Source organism: Serinus canaria, chromosome 15, assembly GCF_022539315.1.
Source record: "Serinus canaria isolate serCan28SL12 chromosome 15, serCan2020, whole genome shotgun sequence".
Classification (NCBI taxonomy): Eukaryota; Metazoa; Chordata; class Aves; order Passeriformes; family Fringillidae; genus Serinus; species Serinus canaria.
In genome coordinates, this window is record NC_066329.1 from 11,505,675 (window position 1) to 11,525,598 (window position 19,924).

The 19,924-nt window shown below is 53.8% G+C and overlaps 1 protein-coding gene across 3 annotated transcripts; it reads right to left on the reverse strand.

Annotated features, from left to right (window-relative positions):
* Window positions 1-1,925: 1,925 nt before the first annotated feature.
* Window positions 1,926-15,459, reverse strand: ABCB9 (ATP binding cassette subfamily B member 9). Of its 3 annotated transcripts, XM_018916761.3 has the most exons (13): window positions 15,367-15,449; window positions 14,665-14,721; window positions 13,191-13,881; window positions 12,740-12,854; window positions 12,160-12,290; window positions 10,911-11,116; window positions 10,317-10,514; window positions 8,629-8,757; window positions 7,290-7,478; window positions 6,580-6,753; window positions 5,003-5,162; window positions 4,776-4,912; window positions 1,926-3,727 (listed from the first exon to the last, which is right to left on the reverse strand). In XM_018916761.3, exons 3-13 carry the CDS (start codon window positions 13,801-13,803, stop codon window positions 3,386-3,388), a joined length of 2,394 nt encoding a protein of 797 aa, XP_018772306.2. In that variant the 5' UTR covers window positions 13,804-13,881; window positions 14,665-14,721; window positions 15,367-15,449; the 3' UTR covers window positions 1,926-3,385. The 3 variants fall into 3 exon arrangements, with proteins under 3 accessions (XP_018772306.2, XP_009090711.2, XP_050836609.1); XM_009092463.4 differs by lacking the exon at window positions 14,665-14,721 and having other exon boundaries at window positions 15,367-15,459; XM_050980652.1 differs by having other exon boundaries at window positions 14,665-15,448.
* Window positions 15,460-19,924: the final 4,465 nt, after the last annotated feature.

The following is a 19,924-nucleotide window of genomic DNA, read 5'->3' on the forward strand; positions in this document are numbered from 1 at the left end:
GTCTGCTCATTTACTGGGTCAGTCAGCCACAGACCCTGGTTGTGCAAAGGCACAGGGTAAATCCCTGTCCCTGGGGAAGCTCTGGGACTGTAGGATCCACTCTCAAATTTCACCTTGGATGGGGTTCACTGTTGTTTAAATCAAATAAAGCTGTGGTTATACCTATTACAGGGAATGGTTAGAGCTTATTAATAGTGAGGCAAACAACCTGCCATGGGATATACAGTCAACTTTGCAATCAGTTGTGCTTTCAAATGCTTAATTGCTTACAGTTCTGCCAGGACAGTCTTCAGTGCCCCTAGGTGAAGGTTTCAGATGAACCCCTCTGGGTTCCCTGTAAGGAATTTTTCCTTTGAAGAAAAAGTTTTTCTCTCCATCACTCTAACTGAGAAGCTCTCAAACTGATTTTGTTCATGTTCACAACTCTGGGCAAAGCCACAGCCACACAATTCTACAGTCCCGGGTTTCAGAGGGAACAGTGGCCTTGTTTCCAGGAGAACAGCCTGAAACACAGACTGCCCCCAGGCAGCCAGGCCCGAGGGACTGGCCAGCTCCAGGAAGCAGCTCGTGTTCCAGCGCTGGAGCAGTTCCCACTGCTGCTCTGGGTGAAGCACAGCTTTACTGCCAGGCCCAGGCTGGCTAATGGGCATGGCTGACCCTGATTTTCACTTCAAAAAGAAGCTGTAGTTGGAATGATTTACAAAGGCAGGATTTTCTATGCAGTCCCAGGGTTTGTGCAGGCAAAAAGATCTGCATGAGATTAATTCTGCTGGGTGCCTGGTGGTGTGTGGAGCTCCCACCCATCTTCCAGGGCATAAGAAAACCTTCACAGCTTTAACACACAAGCAGTGCCACTTGTCTCATGCCAGCAGCACACTAAAAGGGCCCGTTCAAGCCACAAGATGAGAGGCTGAGGGGAAAAGTATCCTTGAGTTATCTGGATGCAGAAGAGAGAATTCAGCACCTGTGGCAATGAACAAAGTCAGGCCCTGTTATCAGCTTGGGCTGGTGCCACCAGCAGAGACAATCTGCTGTTTCCAGTGTGCCATTTCAGTTGAAGCTGTTTGGACCTAACCTGGGAATACAATGCTGGGATTATCATCACAGCAGCCCTGGGAAACAGGGTTCCCTTCCTGAAATTCAGTGCAGTTTTTGCAATAAAACTGATCTAATTGCATCCTCCAGTTCCCTTTTTGCAGTCACGCCTGGGAGGGACACACAGGACACAATCAAATTCTCTTTCCTGGCATCTCATGTTACTAATGATCATTGTCCAGCCAGGACTTTGCAGGGCGAGTTGGGCTCCCTAGTTCCCAGGCAGCCCAATTTGGGTTTTCCTCCAGTTTTTTTTTAATTAAGCAGAAATCAATTCCACTTCTATGAACTGGTGGCCACATTCTGCTCCCAGGTACTGATAAAAATACAGAATTAATCACTTGCCTGTCAGCACTGGGTGCAACCCCCAACCTCCTCATACCCACAGAGAACACTTTCATCAAGCAGGAACTCCTGGCCATTTACTGAAGGGTGAGTGAGGAGCTCAGAGTGCCACACAAGTTCCCTAAGTGGAGGGAGGGAAAACAAAAAGAGATCTTGTTCTTCTGGGGCACAGATTGTTATCATATCACAAAAGCCAGCAGCTGAAAAGATTCCAGTCAGGAAGCACCATGCTTTGAGAACAGGTTAGGCTGCCTGTCCTTCCCTGGGAGACTGACACCCAACGGGATCCGGGGTGGAAATGAGTTCTCCCGACTGCTGGGCTCACAGCCATTATCAGATGCTGAAGTGTTTTACATACCTCCTTCTCTGTGGGTTCCTCTAGTCATTCCCAGAACACGTGCAGGAGCAGCTGCATTCAGCTGTGGTGTCAGATGAACATTACCTTGAAAACCCAGAAAGCAAAAAACACCCCCAACCAGAGCAGCTCGATGTTGAGTGGCAGAGGTAGTATTTTATTTTTTTTTTTGAGCATCCCTCCTCAAGGACACTAAATTTAGAGTTTGTAAAACATCACTAAATGAAAACAAAACATTGCCAATAACAAAAATGCAAACCTGCTGGAAAAGAAAATGCAGCAGCATTCAAGTATCAGAAAACATGAGAGCTAAAGTGCTTGAGAGAATTTCTTTACTATGCAGAGTCTGAAGTCAGTGTTCCCCTAGAAATGCTATTTTTAAAACAGCACTTGCCTGGCTGCATAGGATTTTTCACCAATCTATAGCAGGATAACACTACTAAGCCAGAGCCATTACCCCAAAGGGCTAGGAGCAACACATTTCTTTCTATCCCTCATACTAAAATAAATTATATTCAAAGAAACACATTATTAAGTTCAGGCAGCTGAAGCTGGACTTCAAGGAACGTGACAGAACGGATTTCCCATGCAGTGAAGTCGCTAGCATGGCCTGAAGCTGAACAAAGCTTTGGTGGGATTTATAAAGTGCTGTCTTTTAGTGTTTTTTGCCTGTCTTTAGTAGTGGTTTGTTTTCACACCAGCACCGGGGTTGTGAGTTAAAAAAAATTCTGAAGTAACAGACCAGTTTTCAGTGGATGCTGGAGCCAGACAGACATTGCACAGTGCACACAAATAACGTTAAAAAACTACAAACAAATCGAACAAAAAAAACCCCAACCCCCAAAACCTAACCCAGTTATGGTAAAACGTTTCATCCTTAAAAACAAACACCCACCAAGCACCAAGAGCAAATCAGAAAGTAACATCTGCCTCCCGGTCCCCTGGCTTGTCCCAGCAAGGATGGATACTACATAATACAAGCTCAGCAGCAATGGTTGAGAGCCTGAGCCTGCAGGCACTCAGTGCAAAATTCTCCCGGCATTCAGCTCCATGGGAGTGATCCAGTTTTCACCAAAGCCAAAGGGAACTCCTTACAGGCTTCAGCCAATTTTGGATTAGCCCCATGAATTGACAGAAGGAGCAGGACCTTGCTTTACAGTCACCATTTTTCTATCCAGCCACAAAAGCCACCCCCTGAAATTCCTGGAGGGGTTTTCAACCTTCCCCCCCATGCATGCATTTAACATCCATTACAGTTAATAGCAGTTACACATGCAGATCGATGGGAGAAAAGTCCCAGTCGAGAGGAGTTATTGGAAGTAAGAAAAGAAACCCAGTAGAAATGCAGAGAATTGCTAAAGACCCAGCTCCCTCGAGTGAATTCCTGTTTTGCCGGCCGGCAGGCGTCCTGCAGGAAGCTCTATGGTGTGTGTTTGGGTGTGCAGGGTGTGTGACGTGAGGCGAGCCAGCGGCGCCGTTCTGCCACCTCGATCCCAGCTGTTCTGCCACCTCGATCCCAGCTGTTCTGCCACCTCCATCCCAGCTGTTCTGCCACCTCCATCCCAGGGAGCGTCCGAGCGCCGGCCGCCCTCACTTGGGCGCGGCAGCGTTGGTGAAATCGTCCTGTGCCGCGGCCGGCAGGGAATGGTCTATCCTGAACTCCTCCTCCAGCCCCCCGGGCGCCTTGGCCGCGTCCCCCCGGGCTGCGGGCTGGCCACTGTCCGTGCCGCCCCCCTCCAGCCCCAGGATCTGTCTCTGCACCAGCTTGGAATAAAGGCCTCCTTCTTCCATCAGCTCCTTGTGCGAGCCCTGCTGCACCACGCGGCCCTTGTCCAGCACAATGATGTTGTGTGCCCTCTCCACAGTGCTCAGCCTGTGAGCTATGACAAGCACCGTGTGGTTCTGCAAGTCGCCGTAAATCGCCTGCTGAATCTGCGGGGAGAAAAGGCGTTAGTGCCCGGGCACTGGGAGACCGGCAGCTTTGTGGTCTCTGTCCAGGAACCTCTGGACAGGAGATGTCTTCTCCTCTACTCCCTGCAGCACTACCAGCACCAGCATGTCCAGCCCAGCTCCTGGCTGCAGCCCAAAGACCATCTCAGTCCAGCCAGGTGAGCAGCACAGGACTAATCCTGCAAGCTGGGGACTTGTTACAACTGGGCCCCAAATTTGGAGGCCACGTGGTGCTGGCAGAGACCGCAGGAATACGTGGTGAATGCAGCTGCTCAGAAAAGCAGAATTTTTTCTTCAGTGTATCAAGGCAAGGCAAGAGAAGGTTTTTTTCCAGTCAAGATACAATAGCACTGACGTCTAAAGGCAGGCAGGTGGCCATCAGGCACATGTCACATTGACACCCCTGGGTAGCCAAAACCAACCCTGGGCTGGTATCAGGTACCACACACGTGACTGACGACCTGTGAGGCAGCAAGCTGCTCCAAGGTCAGATACTTGTGCTGCCCCAGCAGGATTTGTCCTCTGGGATTGGAGGCACATCCTTGAATCCCAACCTTGAACAGGCTTTCCCTTGTGTCATTGCCAAACTTCCAGACAGATAAACCAGTTTACAGGATGCTCAAGGCTTTTCCTGCAAGTGTGGCTTCCTTGGTGCCTTGGCTGGGATTTGAGCTCAGGCACTCCTACTCTCCTTGCAGCATTTTATACAGTCTTCCTCTGTATCCTGTCCTAAAATCCTAAAAGGCAGCACAGAGTCTCTGTATGCCATTAACACCTTCCACATTGAAAAAATTCAGCAAAGATCCCTACCTCATCATGTTTGTCAGGCACTGGCTGCTGTGAGCATGGAATTATTCCTTTCCTGGTGGCTACAAGAGCATCGGAATCAAATTCCTGCTACGAAATTAGCGCTTCACTCAACCCTCTGATAGCACCATAGCAAGTATAAGTTTGTCCACTGGCTGGAAACTGAGGCTACAGTCTGTCCTCCAAGCCCTCTTTGTCCCAAACAGCCAGGGCACCCACTCACCGCGTGCTCGCTCTCCGCATCCAGCGCGCTCGTGGCTTCGTCCAGGATGAGGATTGGAGGGGCTCGGATCAGGGCCCTGGCAATCGCCACTCTCTGCTTCTGCCCACCTGACAGCTGAGCTCCCTTTTCGCCTGCCTCTGTTGGGTCAAGGGAGAGAGGGAGGGGTCAAAATGAAGACCAGGAGCTGGCAGGATGTGCAGCTGGCAGGCCCAGCGGCGGGTGGGTACCTGTGTGGTAGCCGTCCTGCAGCTCGGTGATGAAGTTGTGGGCGTTGGCCTTCTGGGCAGCCTGGACCACTGACTCGAAGGAGGCTGAGGCCAAGCCATAGGAAATATTGTCTGCAATAGAGCGGGCAAACAGCACGGGCTCCTGGCTCACCAGGGAGATCTGCAGGAAGCAAAGGGAGAGCAGGGGTCAGGAGCAGAAGATGCACTGCATGATCTCAGACCATTGATATTTGTTCCTGCTACAGACATAGATATGATATATAGATATTCCAAGATATAGAAATGTCATTAACCAAGATAGAGAAGTGCTCATGGTGAGCTTCCAGTGAGGATGCCAATGTCAGCATGCCCAGTTTGCATCTTCTGCTGGAAAGCCATTTTGCAGGGGAGAAACCTGATGCAATGCTGGGACATTGGCATCTGGGATGGGCTTCCCCCCCTAAAGCCTGCTGTGATTTTGCTCCAGATCTGTTATTCCCATCGCTGTTTGCTTTTCCCAGAATGGAAAACCAGTTGCTGGGATAAGTCAAGCTGGAGAGACCCTCTCCCAGGCCCTTGCTGATTTTCCTTTCAAGGCCAGTAGTCACACTTGGGCCGTGTGAATGAGCCCTCCTGCATCTTTTAATCCCAAATGAGCAAGTTAGGGAGGTAACTGCTGCAATTCCTTAATTGCTTAGCAACAGTCTCCCTGTCCTGCCTTACAGCCATGGCTGCTCACTGTCACGTTCAGCTGCTTTATCAAATCCTTGATATTGGAATATATCAAACCTTTCAAACTAGTACTCAGAATTGTGCATGAGAGAGCCAGGGAGACGTGGTCATATTTTAATTGAGTTCTCCCCATGCCCCTAACACCACACCAGGCTTTCTAAACTGAAAGATTTGCTTGGCCTTTGATTTTCGCTCTGTACGGGCTGGGAATGTAAATTAGTCACAGTGACTTTGGCTTTCCAGCCTGTCTCTGATCAATTGTTTTCAGGTTTTCCTGCTGACTGCTGAGGCCATTTGCTCTGGGGGCAAACAAAGGAGGCAGTTACTTGCAGAGATGAAGGCTGATCTGTGCTGACACACAGATGAGAGCTGAGGGGCCCGGACCCCTCTCCTAGGCAAAGCACCAGCCCTTCTGGTGCTCCAGCTGCTGCCAGGATCCTGAGAGGTTTAACTCCCCATTAGCTGAGAATTGCTCTAAGATCTTAAGGCAGAAATTGCTGGAGGAATACAAAACTCTTTTTCCAAACCCAATTTAGATGATAATTAATCCAACAGCCAAAAACATATTTCTACTCCGTTGGCCAAAAAATACCAAACAAAAGATGGTTTTTGTTCTGTTTTTGGAAGGCTTCCCCTTCCCCTTGAAACCACCCTCCATCCCCTTCCCTTCCGCCCCCACAAATTATCCAAATTCATTTCTTGGACCACTTCCAGCCTCCAGCTTTCTGGACATTTCTGGAGCTGCCAGATCAAATCCAAAGCAACGTGCAGCAGTGCCATGCATCCCCTCAGAGCCCTGCAGGTGGCAAGTGGGCTAAGCAGAACACAGGTGTCCCAACCAGAAGACAGGTATCAGTCGCTCGTACCACGGAGTGCAGGTACTTGTGATCGTACATGTTAATGGGACGCCCATCCAGCAGCACCTGCCCATCCTGCAGGGGGTAGAAGTTCTCCAGGATGTTGACACAGGAGCTCTTCCCACTCCCTGAAGGACCCACCAGCGCTGTCACTTTGCCAGGGTGCAGGGTGAAGGACACGTCCTGCAACATGGATGGGAGAACATGCTCAGGTCCAGCCTTTTCTCAACGTCCTGGGGCACTACACAAGAGAAGGAGCCAGAATCTGGCCAGAGTGCCCCTCTGCCTTGGTGATGTGCCCCATCAGCCATTTCTCCTGGCTCTGAGGAAGCGAAAAGCCTCCAAATTGCCTCAGACTTGCCTGCTGATGTAGCAGGTCCTCTAAAAAGCAAACTGACCTCTTTGCTGCTTCCCCCTGTCTCATGATCCCAGCCCCTCTCCCACAGAAACAGTCTGAGGCAGCTTGGCACAAAGCCCTGTACCACGCTGACATGTTTAATGCCTGAGCAGGGAACAAGGGTTTTATTAATAAATCTCATTCCTTGTAAGGAAGGCCGGCCCTAAACACCCGCTGCTCCTTTTAATCTGTTTTCCAGCAAGCACTGAGCCTGCCTTTACACATCTCTGACAGGCAGCTGACACTCCCCACGGGCTGGGGTTTGCTCCTGGCCAGGATGGAGCAGCAGCACGTGGGAGTGCTCAGTGCCCATGGGGCTCACCTGGAGGACCTGGGTGGTGGAGCGAGTGCGGTAGGAAAAGGTGACATTCCTGAACTCCACCTTGCCATCCACATGATCTGGGGCCAGGGAGCCGTCGTGCACCATGGTGGGCTGGCGGTCAATGAACTCAAAGACCTTCTCAGCAGCTCCCACGCCCTGCATGAGGCCGCTGTACACGGAGCCGATGGACTGCAAGGGAAGAGGCAGCAGTGAGACCCTGCCAGGTGATGGGGAAATCAGCCAGTGCCACTCCAAAGGGGAATGGCTGAAGCATTCCCAAGTCTCCCATCGCCTGATGTTGACTGCAGGCATCAGACACAGGGCAAGAAAACTCTCTCTCCTCTGTTGGGCATGGAAGGGATACATGGACAGCCCAGGGAAAGGGTGCTTTTCAATACTAAACCCAGAGCTGCAGAACAGTTTGTACTGTAACTGCCCCTCCCAGCAGGAGGGGGAAAAAAACCCCAAACCAAACTAAATCCACACCAAAACCACAGCCTGGAAACCCCAGCAGAGGCTGCAGTCATCTGAGCAGATGGTGAGAGCCAGGCAGGCTGCCTCCAGCTCTGCTCTGCCCCTGCACTGAGGCTGAAGCACCACCAAAACCACACTTGGCTGTGAGGAAACCTCAACTGGATCATTCCTGCCTGGATTAGCCAAGTTTATGCCTCTGCAAGGAGAAGGCAGCCCTGGGTGGGCTCTACCATCCCACCCACAATCCCATCTTGCTAATGTGCTGCCAATGCAGCAGCTTGCAGCCTATCCCAGGGAAAGGAAAAAAAAAAAAAAGTAATATAATTAAGTTTTTAATGAAGCCTGAAATTTAACAGGCAGCTTTGTAATCCCTTCATTCTTCACACCAGGAAATGTGCTTGGCAGGCAGCCAGGGCTCTGCCCTTCAGCAGGGCCAGCCTGACCCTTCTGGTCCCAGCTGCCTTTTTGGGGGACAAGCTGCTTTAGGAACATGAAAGTTGTGAGACCACAGCAGGGGAGGAACAGGGAGCAGAGGGGAGAATCCCCCCTCTGGCAGTGCCACAGCACCAAAGAAATGTGTCATGGGAAATTCAGCACTGGATCTATCCCTGCAACTGCCCTGGGACCTTCTGGGAGATAGAAGGGGTAGCCCAGAGTATGGGGAGGCCCTAGCACAGGTTGCCCAGAGAAGCTGTGGCTGCTGCACCCATGGAAGTGTCCAAGAGTGGGTTGGATGAGGCTTGGAGCAACCTGGGAAGGTGTGGAAGGTGTTCCTGCCCATGGCAGGGAGCTGGAATGAGATGGGCTTTAATGTCCCTTCCAACCCAACCCATTCCGGCATTCCCTGCTAAAACTGGGAACTCACCTCCATGCAGTCCCCCAGGACAAACTCATAAATGATGAAGGATATCAGGTTTCCACTCGTCATTTGCCCAGAGATCACGAGGTGCCCACCATAGTAAAGGATGCTGACCTGGACCACCAGCAGGGTCAGCTGAAAGCAAGAAAACACCCCAGAATCAGCAAGGACAAATGGATTTTTGGTACATTTGTCATTATTCACACAACAGCCCAAACTTCATGTGCTGACATTTATTCTTTGAGCCCTGAGCTGAGGATGCCTGACAGTGCAGCTGACAGCCCTAGGAGCGAGCATGGAAATGAGAAAAACAACTCAAGTACATGGGCTGATTTAAGGAGCTGGGCAGATATCTTTCAACAAAACAAGTCCCGAGGGACAGCAGCCAAGGAGGCAGAATTTATCTGAAATAACAGAGCATCTCATGAACTTCTCTCTTAGCCTAAGGTCCTCAAGCATAATAATCTATGTTCAAATTATCCAAGGCATGCTGTCACCTCACCACTAAAATAAACTTTCCGTTATATGAGTGTGACACATTTTAATTTAGAACACAAAATCAAGCCAGGAGTTAATACAGAATATCCTCCTTGCCTGTACAAGTCCCTGAAGCATAACCCCAGCTGTCACCTGAAGTCTGTGGGGGGTACCACCTACTCTAGAAAGGAGACAGATCAGCTCTGATGTGACAAATATACCAGCCCTTTTTATTCAGCTGGTTTTGTTCCATGCTGCCCAGGTGCTCCAAAAAGCAGCGATGCCCTGGTGCCCTGTGGGACCAGAAGAGGTTGTAAATTCACACAGACAAAAATACAGGGGGGAAAATGCCTCCTCTATAGCTCAGATCCTTAAGCTCCTGCGTTCCCTCCAAGAAAGACTCTACCAGGGCTGAGCTATATCCATTGTCTTCTTTCTAGGTGAACCCTGCAGGAGCAGTTTTTTGAGGGCTTTTGACTTCTTAGATTTGTCAGGATCAGTGTCAATCCAGCTCATGCTCCAGCTTCACCTGGGAGCCCAGAAATAATGCAAATAATGCTCCCATTTTGTTTCCAGACTTGGGAAGCCATAAAGTCTCTCACAGCTGAAAGAAGGCACCATAACTCACAGACCCTTCACCAGCAACTGCCTCCAATCCCTGAATGTGCAGAGACAAGGGCAGCCTCACGTGAGGGTTTTGCCCTGGAGAAATCCCAAACCATCTGGTGTTAAACAATGAAAAAGCATTTTGCAGGGGGGAGTGGAAAAAGAAAACAAGCCCAAAGCCAAAGCCCAGCAGCCTCCCCCTGCCACCACCCACACGCAGAAGATCTCGGTTCCTGAGCAGAAGCTCAACCAACGCCGCGGCTGTTCCCAGCCGGAGCCCCGGAGCGGACCTGGCACCGGCACACACTGCAGCACCACGCAGCCTTGGGCTGCTCCATGACCTTGAGCTCTTATCAATTATTGCCCCACGTGCAGGGGAAAACAGGCAGCTCCAGGGAATGACACAACACTGAGTGGAATGGGATGCATTTTTTGATGGATAAAAATAACCAATGGTTGAGAGCCAGGGGATCATCGGCAGCGGACAGCAGGGCTGGGCTCACCCCAGAGCTCCCTGGGAGCAGAGGAGAACCATGTGGGCTTTGAGATCTGGAGAGACCACCCTGCCCATCCCAGCCCCACGCAGGGAAGCCCCAGGACCATCCACCTACCCCACTGGACCAGACATAGTAGGTGTAAGCCATGGCCTCCCGCTTGTTGAGCTTGTACACCTGCTGCAGCTTCTGCCAGTACACGTTGGCCTCCGTCTCCTCGTTGGCGAAGCTGCGGACGGTCTTCATGGCCGAGATGGTCTCCTCGGCCGTGTTGTTGGCCTTGGCCAGAGCGCTCTGCACATCCTTGGAGAGCTTCTGCAGGGAGCAGGGGGAGGCAGAGGGAGCTCAGCGGGTGCCAGGCTGCCCGTGGCACATCTCCCTGCTCGCCCCGGGCTCTGGGACCCCACCAGGTGACTCCGAAGTGGGAGAAGAGATGGCATGAGGACAGGCAGATGCATACAAGACATTCCACAGCCCAGCCACCCCTTCTATCAGACATGAGATGCTTCCAGTCCTGAGCAGGAAGCAAGGTAAGAGCCCAGGCTACACCTGTCTGCCCACATAGGTTTAATGTCACCTTCCTGCCCCCACTGCTGGCAGCAAAACACTCAAGCATCACTCCCACCGGCCCCAAGGCCACCCACTAGCTCCTTGATGGCTTCACAGGGAGACCAGCCCAGCACTGTGGCAATGCCAGCTGCTCCTGCCTACCTGGTAGTACTTCCCATAGACATCAGACACCAGCATGATGATGGGGAAGCCCATGAAGGTGACCAGGGAGAGCTTCCAGGAGAGGCTGAACATGAAGAAGATGACGCCCGTGGCCTTCACCACGTTGCGCAGAAAGATGTTGATGTTCTGGGAGACCAGGTCGCTCACGATGGTCGTGTCCGACGTCAGGCGGGAGATGACGTCCCCTGCAGCAACGAGGGGTCAGGGAAGGGGAGAGCAGGGACGTGTCACCACTGCAGATCACTGCCTAACGGTGTCCCACATCCCATGCCAGGGGCCAGATGGAGCTGCCCATCCAACCAGCTGGGGGTCTGAAGGGTGGCGTGGCAGGGGGGCAACTCTCCACCGCTGTGGATGCAAAGCAAAACAGAGAAGCTTGGATTGCTGCATGCATGAGGAGCAGGAGGTGGGACCTGAAGGCATAAAGCTACATCCCTGGGTCACCAAGGGTGGCTGTAGGACAGCAAAGGAGGCTGTGGCAGCATCCTGTGCTGGAGGGCAGCTCACAGGCCACGCACAGTCCACAGCCTGGAGCTGGCCCGAGGGACCTGAGGACATGGGTCCAGCTACTGAGGGATGAAGCTCTGGCGGTGCCTTTTGGTGGAGCTGAGTGTTACAGCCAGCAAACATCACACTGAGCTACTGACTCCTTGGCCTGTGTTTGAGTCCAGCTGAATTCCCATGCTTTTGTGCAAGTCCAGGGTTGTCTGTATCCCACTTCCAGTAACATCTCTGCTGCCCTCAGCTACCAAGGCACTGTGCAGTGACTGCTAAATACAGCAACAGCCTCAAAACTAAAAATACCACTGAGACAAAATTAAATGTGTGCAAGTTACACCAGAGTGGCACACATGGCCTGGAATGGGACAGGACTGAACTGGAAGCAGGGAAAGCAACAAGCACACCCTGCAAGCCTCACACATCTGAGGTTTCAGAGACAGAAGCAAAGCTGGAGAGCAGCCCATCGATAGGCACTGATGGGAGGAAGGAAATGGGAGTTTTGGGGGTGGAACTTCTGGATGCCGGGCTGATGGGTGGCAATGGGACATCCCCACAGTGGGAGGCAACAGAAAGGGAAGAGCTTTCTGCCTCTATTTCTAACCACGAGCACGTGGGTGCTGCCTCTGGCTGCCCCCAGTCTGCTGTATGACAGTAGAGCAAGCCAAGGGGAAAAAATATGGGATGGGATCGAGGAGTTAGAGCAAATCCAGGGGAGAGAGGAACCAACCTGTGCGATTCTCATCAAAAAAACTCATCTCCTGAGACACCAGGGACCTGAAGAGGCAGTTCCGAAGGCGGATGTTCAGCCGTGCAAAGATGAGCGTAAAAACGCCGCCCCGGATACCTGCGGCAAATGAGCTAATTGCAGATAAGAAACGTTATAGAGCCATGGACACGAAACCCTCTCAGCCACACCAACACCCCCACGCCTGGCCAAGGGCCTGGGCAGTGCTGACACCACTTATCACCAGCCCACACCTCTCCTGAGTGCCACCACACAGTGGTGGCTGGTCCTAACCACGGCAGTCACAACTTTTGGGAAGGAACGCAGCACTGCTGGAACAGCACTCCCCAAGGAACCCATTCCCTGTGTCCATTCCTGCTCCCCCACCTCCAGCAGATGGACATGAAGGGCCACACAAAGGCCTCGTGACTGCCAGCCATGGCCTCTCTGCTCAGAGAATTCACAGCACATCCCTGGGGCCTGGCAGCAAACTGGAGCAGTGGGGGGTGCCTGTGCCCACCATCACCATGAGCTCCTGTGGGTAAACCCCAAACTCCTTGCCAGGGTCCAGCCCCTGCATTACCTTCCTATGGCGAGCAGTGACATGACCAGCACTGCTGTGGAGAAGCGATCCATGCTCTTCTGCACCACGATGCCGTCGATGGCCAGCCCCGTGTAGTAGGGCAGGAAGGTCTCTCCTGCAGGACAAGCACAGGACATGGGGGCTCAGCCCCACTGCATGGGATTGGCACAGGATCTGTATTCCCAACTGTGACAGCCTGTGGACAACCCCATCCCCACCCCAGAGGTACTCAGCCATCACACAGTAGGGTCGTTGCACTCACAGAGTATTTTATCCCCTATTGCATTTGGTTTTGCCCCATTGCATTTTTCACCCACCCCATGCAGCAGGTGCCACCCAGCACACCCAAAAAAGTAATCCAAGGATGCTTCCATGCCCCATGACTATGGCCCCCCCATCCCTCCTGGTGGGAATGGGGGCACACCACGGCCTGCCTGCTCCCTTCACTCACCCAGGGCGGCCACGAGGAGGAAGAAGGAGGCAATGCCCAGGAAGAAGGCATCTGGCTTAGTGTAGGACAGCAGTTTATGGATGGTGGGACCTGCTGCCTCCTCCCTCTTGTCCCTCGAGGTGCCACCATCACAGCTCTCCTCCACCTCAGCGCGGGACTCGGAGCTGGGCCCCAGCGCCTCGCGGGACGAGGTGACACAGGCCAGCAGCTGCCACAGCCCGAAGGTGGCCGCCAGCGCCACGTAGGTCCAGGCAAAGAGCCCCCAAAACCAGGGGTCCCTGATGGTCTTCCGCACCTCCGAGTAGAGCAGCAGCTTCACCATCATGTAGATGCCCATGAGGAGGCAGACGACGGCGATGAAGGTCCGCGATGCCCTGAGGCGCCGGGGGCCATAGGCCGTGTTGGTGGCCACGCCGATGGCGGCACCCAGCAGCACACAGCTGCGGTACAGGCAGCCCCCCCAGATGTCCAGCAGCGAGTTGAAGATGTTGAAGTGCCGCAAGTCCTGCAGGACATTCCGGCCGCCCTGGCCGTGGGTGTAGAGCAGCGTGGTGACCACCACATCGGCCCCGCTGAGCGCCAGCGTGCTGGCCACCGCCTTCCAGGCGCGCATCCTCGCCGCCGGGCTGGGGGCTCTGACGTGGGGAAGGGCAGCCCTAACACAGCAAGGACGTGCTCATGTTGGCCTCTGCTGCGGGGTGAGAGAGTGGGACAGGGTTATTTACCCCAGGGATGAGGCAGGGAAAAGGAAGCAGGATGGGGGGGCAACCGTGCCAGTTCCCCACCAACCCATCCTGACTGCAGACACCACTATCTGCACCTCCCTCCTCTGCTGCACACGCCCAAAGGTATTTCATTAAATGAGCAGCACAAAGGAAGGCAAGGTTCTCTCTCGGATGCCTTCACGCATCCTGAATCCCAAATCAGGAATCTGCACATCCCGATGGGAATCTGGCTGTGGCGGCTGCTGAGTGCTGCTATCACATCCGTGCAGCCACGTGTCCTGTGCTACGGAGCTGTGGAGGTGTTAAACTTGGACAGTCATAATCCAAGAGTCCCTGCCCGCCTTTCCCAGGACAAAGTTGAAACCAAGCAGTCAAAACCGTAGAAGACAGGGGAGCAGCTCAGCTCTATAACGGATCCTCCCCATTAAAATAAGACTAAACCATATGTACCGCAGCTTGCCACACCTTACTGTCCCCAGCCCTCTGGGATATTAAGTCGGGATAACCCACTGTACTCGCCGTGGAGTCAGCATGCAGTTCAATGACACAACAAAAATCCCGAGAGGAAATTAAAAAGGGATTGGAATTCCACGGCTGCGTCCCACGGGAGAGGAAGGCTCCGGGGCGGGCGGGACGCTGCCCTTGCTGCCGCCCGGTCTGTCCGGCAGCAGCGATGGCGGGGCAGGCTCTGAACGGACCCGGCAAAGGGCAGAAAGCTCGACTTGCCCTAAGCCGAGCGAGCCGCTCACCTGCTCCGGTGCCATGCCCTGAGGAGCCACGCGTTGGCAAGAGGGAGGTGCCCGATCCTGAAATTTGTGCTGGGTCAGCAGCTGGTGACGGTGCACAGTGCGGAAGGCACCGCACTAAGGGTGCCATGTGTCGGCCACACTCCGGCCTGTGTGACCGCAGCGCCCGACACCAAACCGCCGGGACCAAGGGCAGCCCTCGGCGCTGGACAAGCTGCGCCCTTGGGCAAGAGCTGCTCGGTGATCGGGTAAATGGGATAAAAAGCTACAAAGCGTAGGAAAACAGGGCAGAGGCTACAATCTGGGGAAGCACGGGGGTTTACGGGGTGGGTGGGGAAGGAGGGATGGACGCAAAGCAGAGCAGCGGTGCCAGGGAGGAGCAGCACACGCTTCCCAGGGTGCTCGCTGCTGCCATCCGCTGCAAAGCTGCGCGGATCCGGCCCATGGAGGAAGAGGAGGAGGAGGAGAAGGAGGAGGAGTAGGAGGCAGCCACCGCAGCTCCCCACCACCCGCAGCAGTGTCCCCAGCCCCCGAGCTAGAGCCGCCCAAGGTCCCCACTCGCATCCCGCCTTCCCCGCGCAGGAGAACGCCCCGAGGCGGGGGAGACACCAGGGAAGGGCCGAGCCCCCCATAGCCCGGCCGGACACCCACACACGGCTCCCCCTTCCGAGCAGCTCAGCCCCGGCCCGCCCGGACGGGTCTTACCGGCGGCGGGTCGGGGATCGACGGGATCAGCCCGCTCCGACCGGCGGCGGCGCGTCCCGGGAACAAGGTCGGTGCTGGGCGTGGCCCTGCCGTGGCCCCGCCTCCAGCCCCGCCCTCTCCTGCGGCGCGCGCCCGGCCCCGCCCACGGCCGGACCGAGCAGCGGCACCGGGGACCCCCCACAGAACCCCGAATTTGGGGGTCCCCGGTCCCCCCGCTCCGCCCTGTCCCGGTAAACCCCGCCCCGAGGCGGCAAAGGCAGCCCCGGAATTTTCCCCACCTCAGAAGGCTTTTTATCCTCCCCAAATATACATGTTTTTAAATTTTAAAATTATTTTATTGGTCCCATGTTATTTCTGCAGTAGAGAGGGAAAATACAACACAGGAGTTGGCTCAAAAGCAACCGGGAAAAGAGCTCGAAATAATATTTTAAGTTAATCCTTAAACAGGGGCTCAGTGGGTTTAATTAACCCCTCAAGAGGGACTTGACTAGGGTTTAATTAACCCCTAACACAGAGGAATCCACTTTCAAGAAATCCAGCTTGTAAATTATTTTCCCTTTCACCTCCGACTCCAACTTTTAAGGAATGGAAGGGCTCAGGCTCTTCCCTGGACAGCATCCATGCATCCAGGTGGGCTATACAGGTGACAGAAGGGCAGTGTCATTATCCCAAAATTTCCAGTTTTTTTCAGAGTGTTGGGCTTAAAAACGCCCCTGTGACCCTCACTAGCACAGGCACAGATGTCAGGATTCCTGGAGAGAACAGATTGATGACTTTACAAAAGACAAATTCATTTTTCTCTGCCTGGATAACCAAAACCAAAAATACCACATTCTGTTGCTGATTTTATTTCTGCTAATAAGTGCTTAAAACAAACCATTAAAAAAACAAAAGAAAATCTCTCACTTCAAGCCCTTCCCACATCCACCAGGAACAAAGTCAGACCTGGAGTGACTATTCCTGGCTCGGGCTCACAGCAGGAACACTTTTAAGCTGCAGGAAACACTGTCTGTGGCTAAGCCAGGTTGGTTTCTGCTTCCCTTCCACCCACACCCAGATCACTCCTGGGCTTTGGTCTGCACCCAATCCCTCCCAAAGGGCAACTTCCAAGCCACAGTCAAGGTGGAGCTTTTTGGCAGGACCGAGTCTCTCCCTGCCAAACTGAAACGAGGACAGTGCCACCTCCCTCGGTCCGAGGGATGATCCAAGGGCAAACCCGGACCAGGAAGGGACTGAACAGACCCCCCCCGTCTGAACCTTCCCCTTCCTTTCTCCCAGGACAGAGCAGGCACGTCTGCACCCTGCCCTCCCACGCAGCCGGGCCACAAACCCTGGGGACAGTCGGTGCTGTCCCTGGCGCGCCGCAGGACCCCCGGCACGCCCAGGGTTAACTGGGTTTCTTCCCTCCAGACATGCTCTGCTCAGGGGGCAGCATCGTCTCGATCTGGAACGACACAAACTGGCCCTTCTTCAGCTTCTTCAGGGAGCTGGCAGGGCTGCCCCCAAACACGCTATCTTCCACCTTGAAGGCCAGAGAGGGCAGGCCCCGAGTTTTCCTTTTCGCGCCCTTGCGCTCGCGCTTGCAGGCCGTGGTCATGTTGGAGATCACCTGTCAAGAGAACAGAGGGGTTGGGCTTCGAGGTGTCCCTCAGCAACCAGCTCAGCTCTGACACAAGCTCAGCAAATCCCAGAATCTCTAGGGTTGGAATCCTTGGCTCTGGAGATCATCCAGGCTAACCCCATGTCCAGGCAGGGTCACCTGGAGCAGGTGACACAGGAACACTTCCAGGTGGGTTTGGAATGTCTCCACAGAGGGAGAATCCACAGCCATCCTGGGCAGTTCCAGTGCTCTGCCACACTTAATGGAAAGAAGGTCTTCCTCATGTTGAGGTGGAACTTCTTGTGGTTTAGTTTATGGCCATTCCTCTTCATCCTGTCACTGGGCACCACTGAGAAGAGCCTGGCACAATCATATGACACCCCTCAGAGATATTTCTATGGATTGATGAGATCCCCTCTCAGTCTTCTCCAGACTGAGCAGGGCCAGCTCCCACGGTCTCTACTTGTAAGAGAGGCTGAGAGTGAGTGAGAGCTGGCAGTGTCAAAGCTGGATGCACCTGGGGCAAGGGAGGGACTCGGCAGGGACTTTCCAGCCTTGTTCTCACCACTCAAACCAGCAGACCTTGCAATGTGAAACTGCAATTCCACGGCCGTACCCAGAGCTGACAGTCAGTAGAGGGCAGAAGGGGATCTAGGCTGGAGTGCCACAGAGCCCAGGGAAGCTTTATCACCTCCTGTTAATTACAGCCCCAATCCCTGCCTGGATGCAGGAGAGAGCCGGTGATCCCAACAGCAGAGGCTCCCTTAGGGACAGGACAGAGCTCTCACTGCCCTGTGCCAGGATCTGCAACTCCATTTCACAAAAGGGGAGCTGAACTAGTGAACCTGAGCTGCCAAAGGGATCAGATCCTACATATCCAGTTCCCAGGCCCTCCTCCCTCCTGTCCCATATTCCTCCTGCCATTCTCTGGCAAGAACAACCACAGTCCAGGTGAGATCACAGAGAACCACACAACCCTGAGTGAGTGTATGAAATGACTGAGCAAACAAAGCACTTGAGCCTTGTCTGTGTTTTTTTGGCACACAGCTCACCAAACACTTCACAGGGGATGCTGAGGTCATTTTTCAAGTGAGGGAACCAAGGACTAGAGAGACAAAATGAGCTGCCCAAGGTCAGCCAGCACATCAGAGACAGTCAGGAGCTGCATGCTGACTTTGCCCTCCAAGCCCATATCCCTGCCCACTGGGCCACTACTCCTCATGGTAACCCAAACCTCCTCACATTTGGGAGCAGGGCTACTTTAAACCTTTGCAGTTACACAGCATCTCCCTGAAGGCTTCTTGCCCCTGCCTAAGGAGAGACTCCCTCGGCTGATTTGGGATGCAGATTACAAGGCAGGGAGCTGGGCAGGCTGGGACACAGCTCTCATTAGCCTGATGGGGCAAGTCAGTCCCTCGCATTTCATCACCCACCTCTGAGCAGCACCACCAGCAACAGCTCCCCTATGGTGCTGGCCCAGAGAGACCAGCTCTGCTCCTGCTGCCCCTGGCACACACTGAGGTGCCACCCCTCCTGCAAAATGATTTCAAGGCACCACAATACTTACAATCTCCTTCACCACATTCTGCTGCTCCTGCACTGTGGCTGTGAACGGCGGGAGGCTGTCGGCCTTACCGGAGCCAGCCCCCTGCTCTTTGGAGTCCTTGACAAAATCCACCTGCAAGGCACAGATTCGGGTGTTACTCTGCAACCACGGCAGGACAAAGCTCCTGGAAGGCTCTCCTGGGCCTGGCACTTACCTCTGAGGACAGGCACACGTATCTGTTGAACATGAGGAAGAAGGGGCTGTACTTGGTGGCGGAGTTGACCGAGGTACGGAACTCAAAGAGGACGGGGTCCAGGTGTGTGTCCCACTCGCTGGGCTTCTCGTTCACCACGCTGCAGATGGAGGCCCTGAGCACCTCAGCACTGTGGTCACCAGGGCTGGGGGGGTCCGTGGGGTCTGTGGGTGTGAGGAGCTGTGAGATGTTCCAGCGCTCGCACAGGTGCCGGCTCACCTGGGAGAACACGGAGATCATGGAGATCACGGCATGTCAGCCCCACAGCAGCCTCCTGGCACTGGCCTCCTGTGCCAGGACAGGCACTGTCACCCCTGTGCCAGCAGAGGTGCAGCAGAAAATGCTCCCCAGAAAAATTAGAGCCCGGAAAAATGTTTTGCAATTTTTGACTGCTCCTGTGCTCGAAGCTCTCCACACTGGGAAGCTGGGTAAATCCCAGGGTAAGGCTGGAATTTCGTGCACATGGTCTTTCTTTCTAAGCAGAGAGGACTTGCACCACTGATCTACAACCTTAAATCTCTGCCAAGCTGAAAGCACTGGCAAATCAGCTCCCACTCCCAACAGGGGCAGGGATAAGGCAGCACCAGTGTCTTGCCCCCACTACACAGCACATCACAACTCTGCCTTCAGGACCTGCTGCCTGCTGAAGGTCACACTGTCCAAAAAACCTGCTGAAGATCACATTGTCCAAAAAACCTGCTGAAGGTCACATTGTCCAAAAAACCTGCTGAAGGTCACACTGTTCAAAAAGCATGCTGAAGGTCACATTGCTTCCCCCTGAACCACCCCACAGCAGACCTACCTCCTCACAGAAGTCCCAGCTCTGACTGGTGTAAATGTTCTTGGAGGCACCAAACCTGGGCAAGAAGAGGACACACAACTGGTTTTACTCCATCAGCTGAGGCAGAGCCCAAGGAGTTCCATCTTTATGGGCGTAAATGGGATAGGAAGGGGACAGGACCCTCCAGTGGAGCTGAGGCTGCTGTGACCTCCCCAAGAGCAGAGAGAGGTCTGCTGGTCCCTCTGCTCCAAACCAGCCCCGCCTGTTTGCTTTTGAATAATGAGGCAGCAGGAGAAACGAGAGCAGCTTCTTGCTCTGAATTCAAATCTCTACTGGCCCCACGTTGTTTTCCACAAGGACAATGTCACATGGTGACAC

Excerpts from the sequence above, each read along its gene's own strand:
- ABCB9 (XM_009092463.4), bottom strand. The coding sequence starts at position 13,803 with ATGCGCGCCTGGAAGGCGGTGGCCAGCACGCTGGCGCTCAGCGGGGCC. Across the intron at positions 4,913-5,002 it reads GCAGGACGGCTACCACACAG|AGGCAGGCGAAAAGGGAGCT; the intron begins GTACCCACCCGC and ends TTGACCCAACAG. Across the intron at positions 3,728-4,775 it reads ATGCGGAGAGCGAGCACGCG|ATTCAGCAGGCGATTTACGG; the intron begins GTGAGTGGGTGC and ends TTCTCCCCGCAG.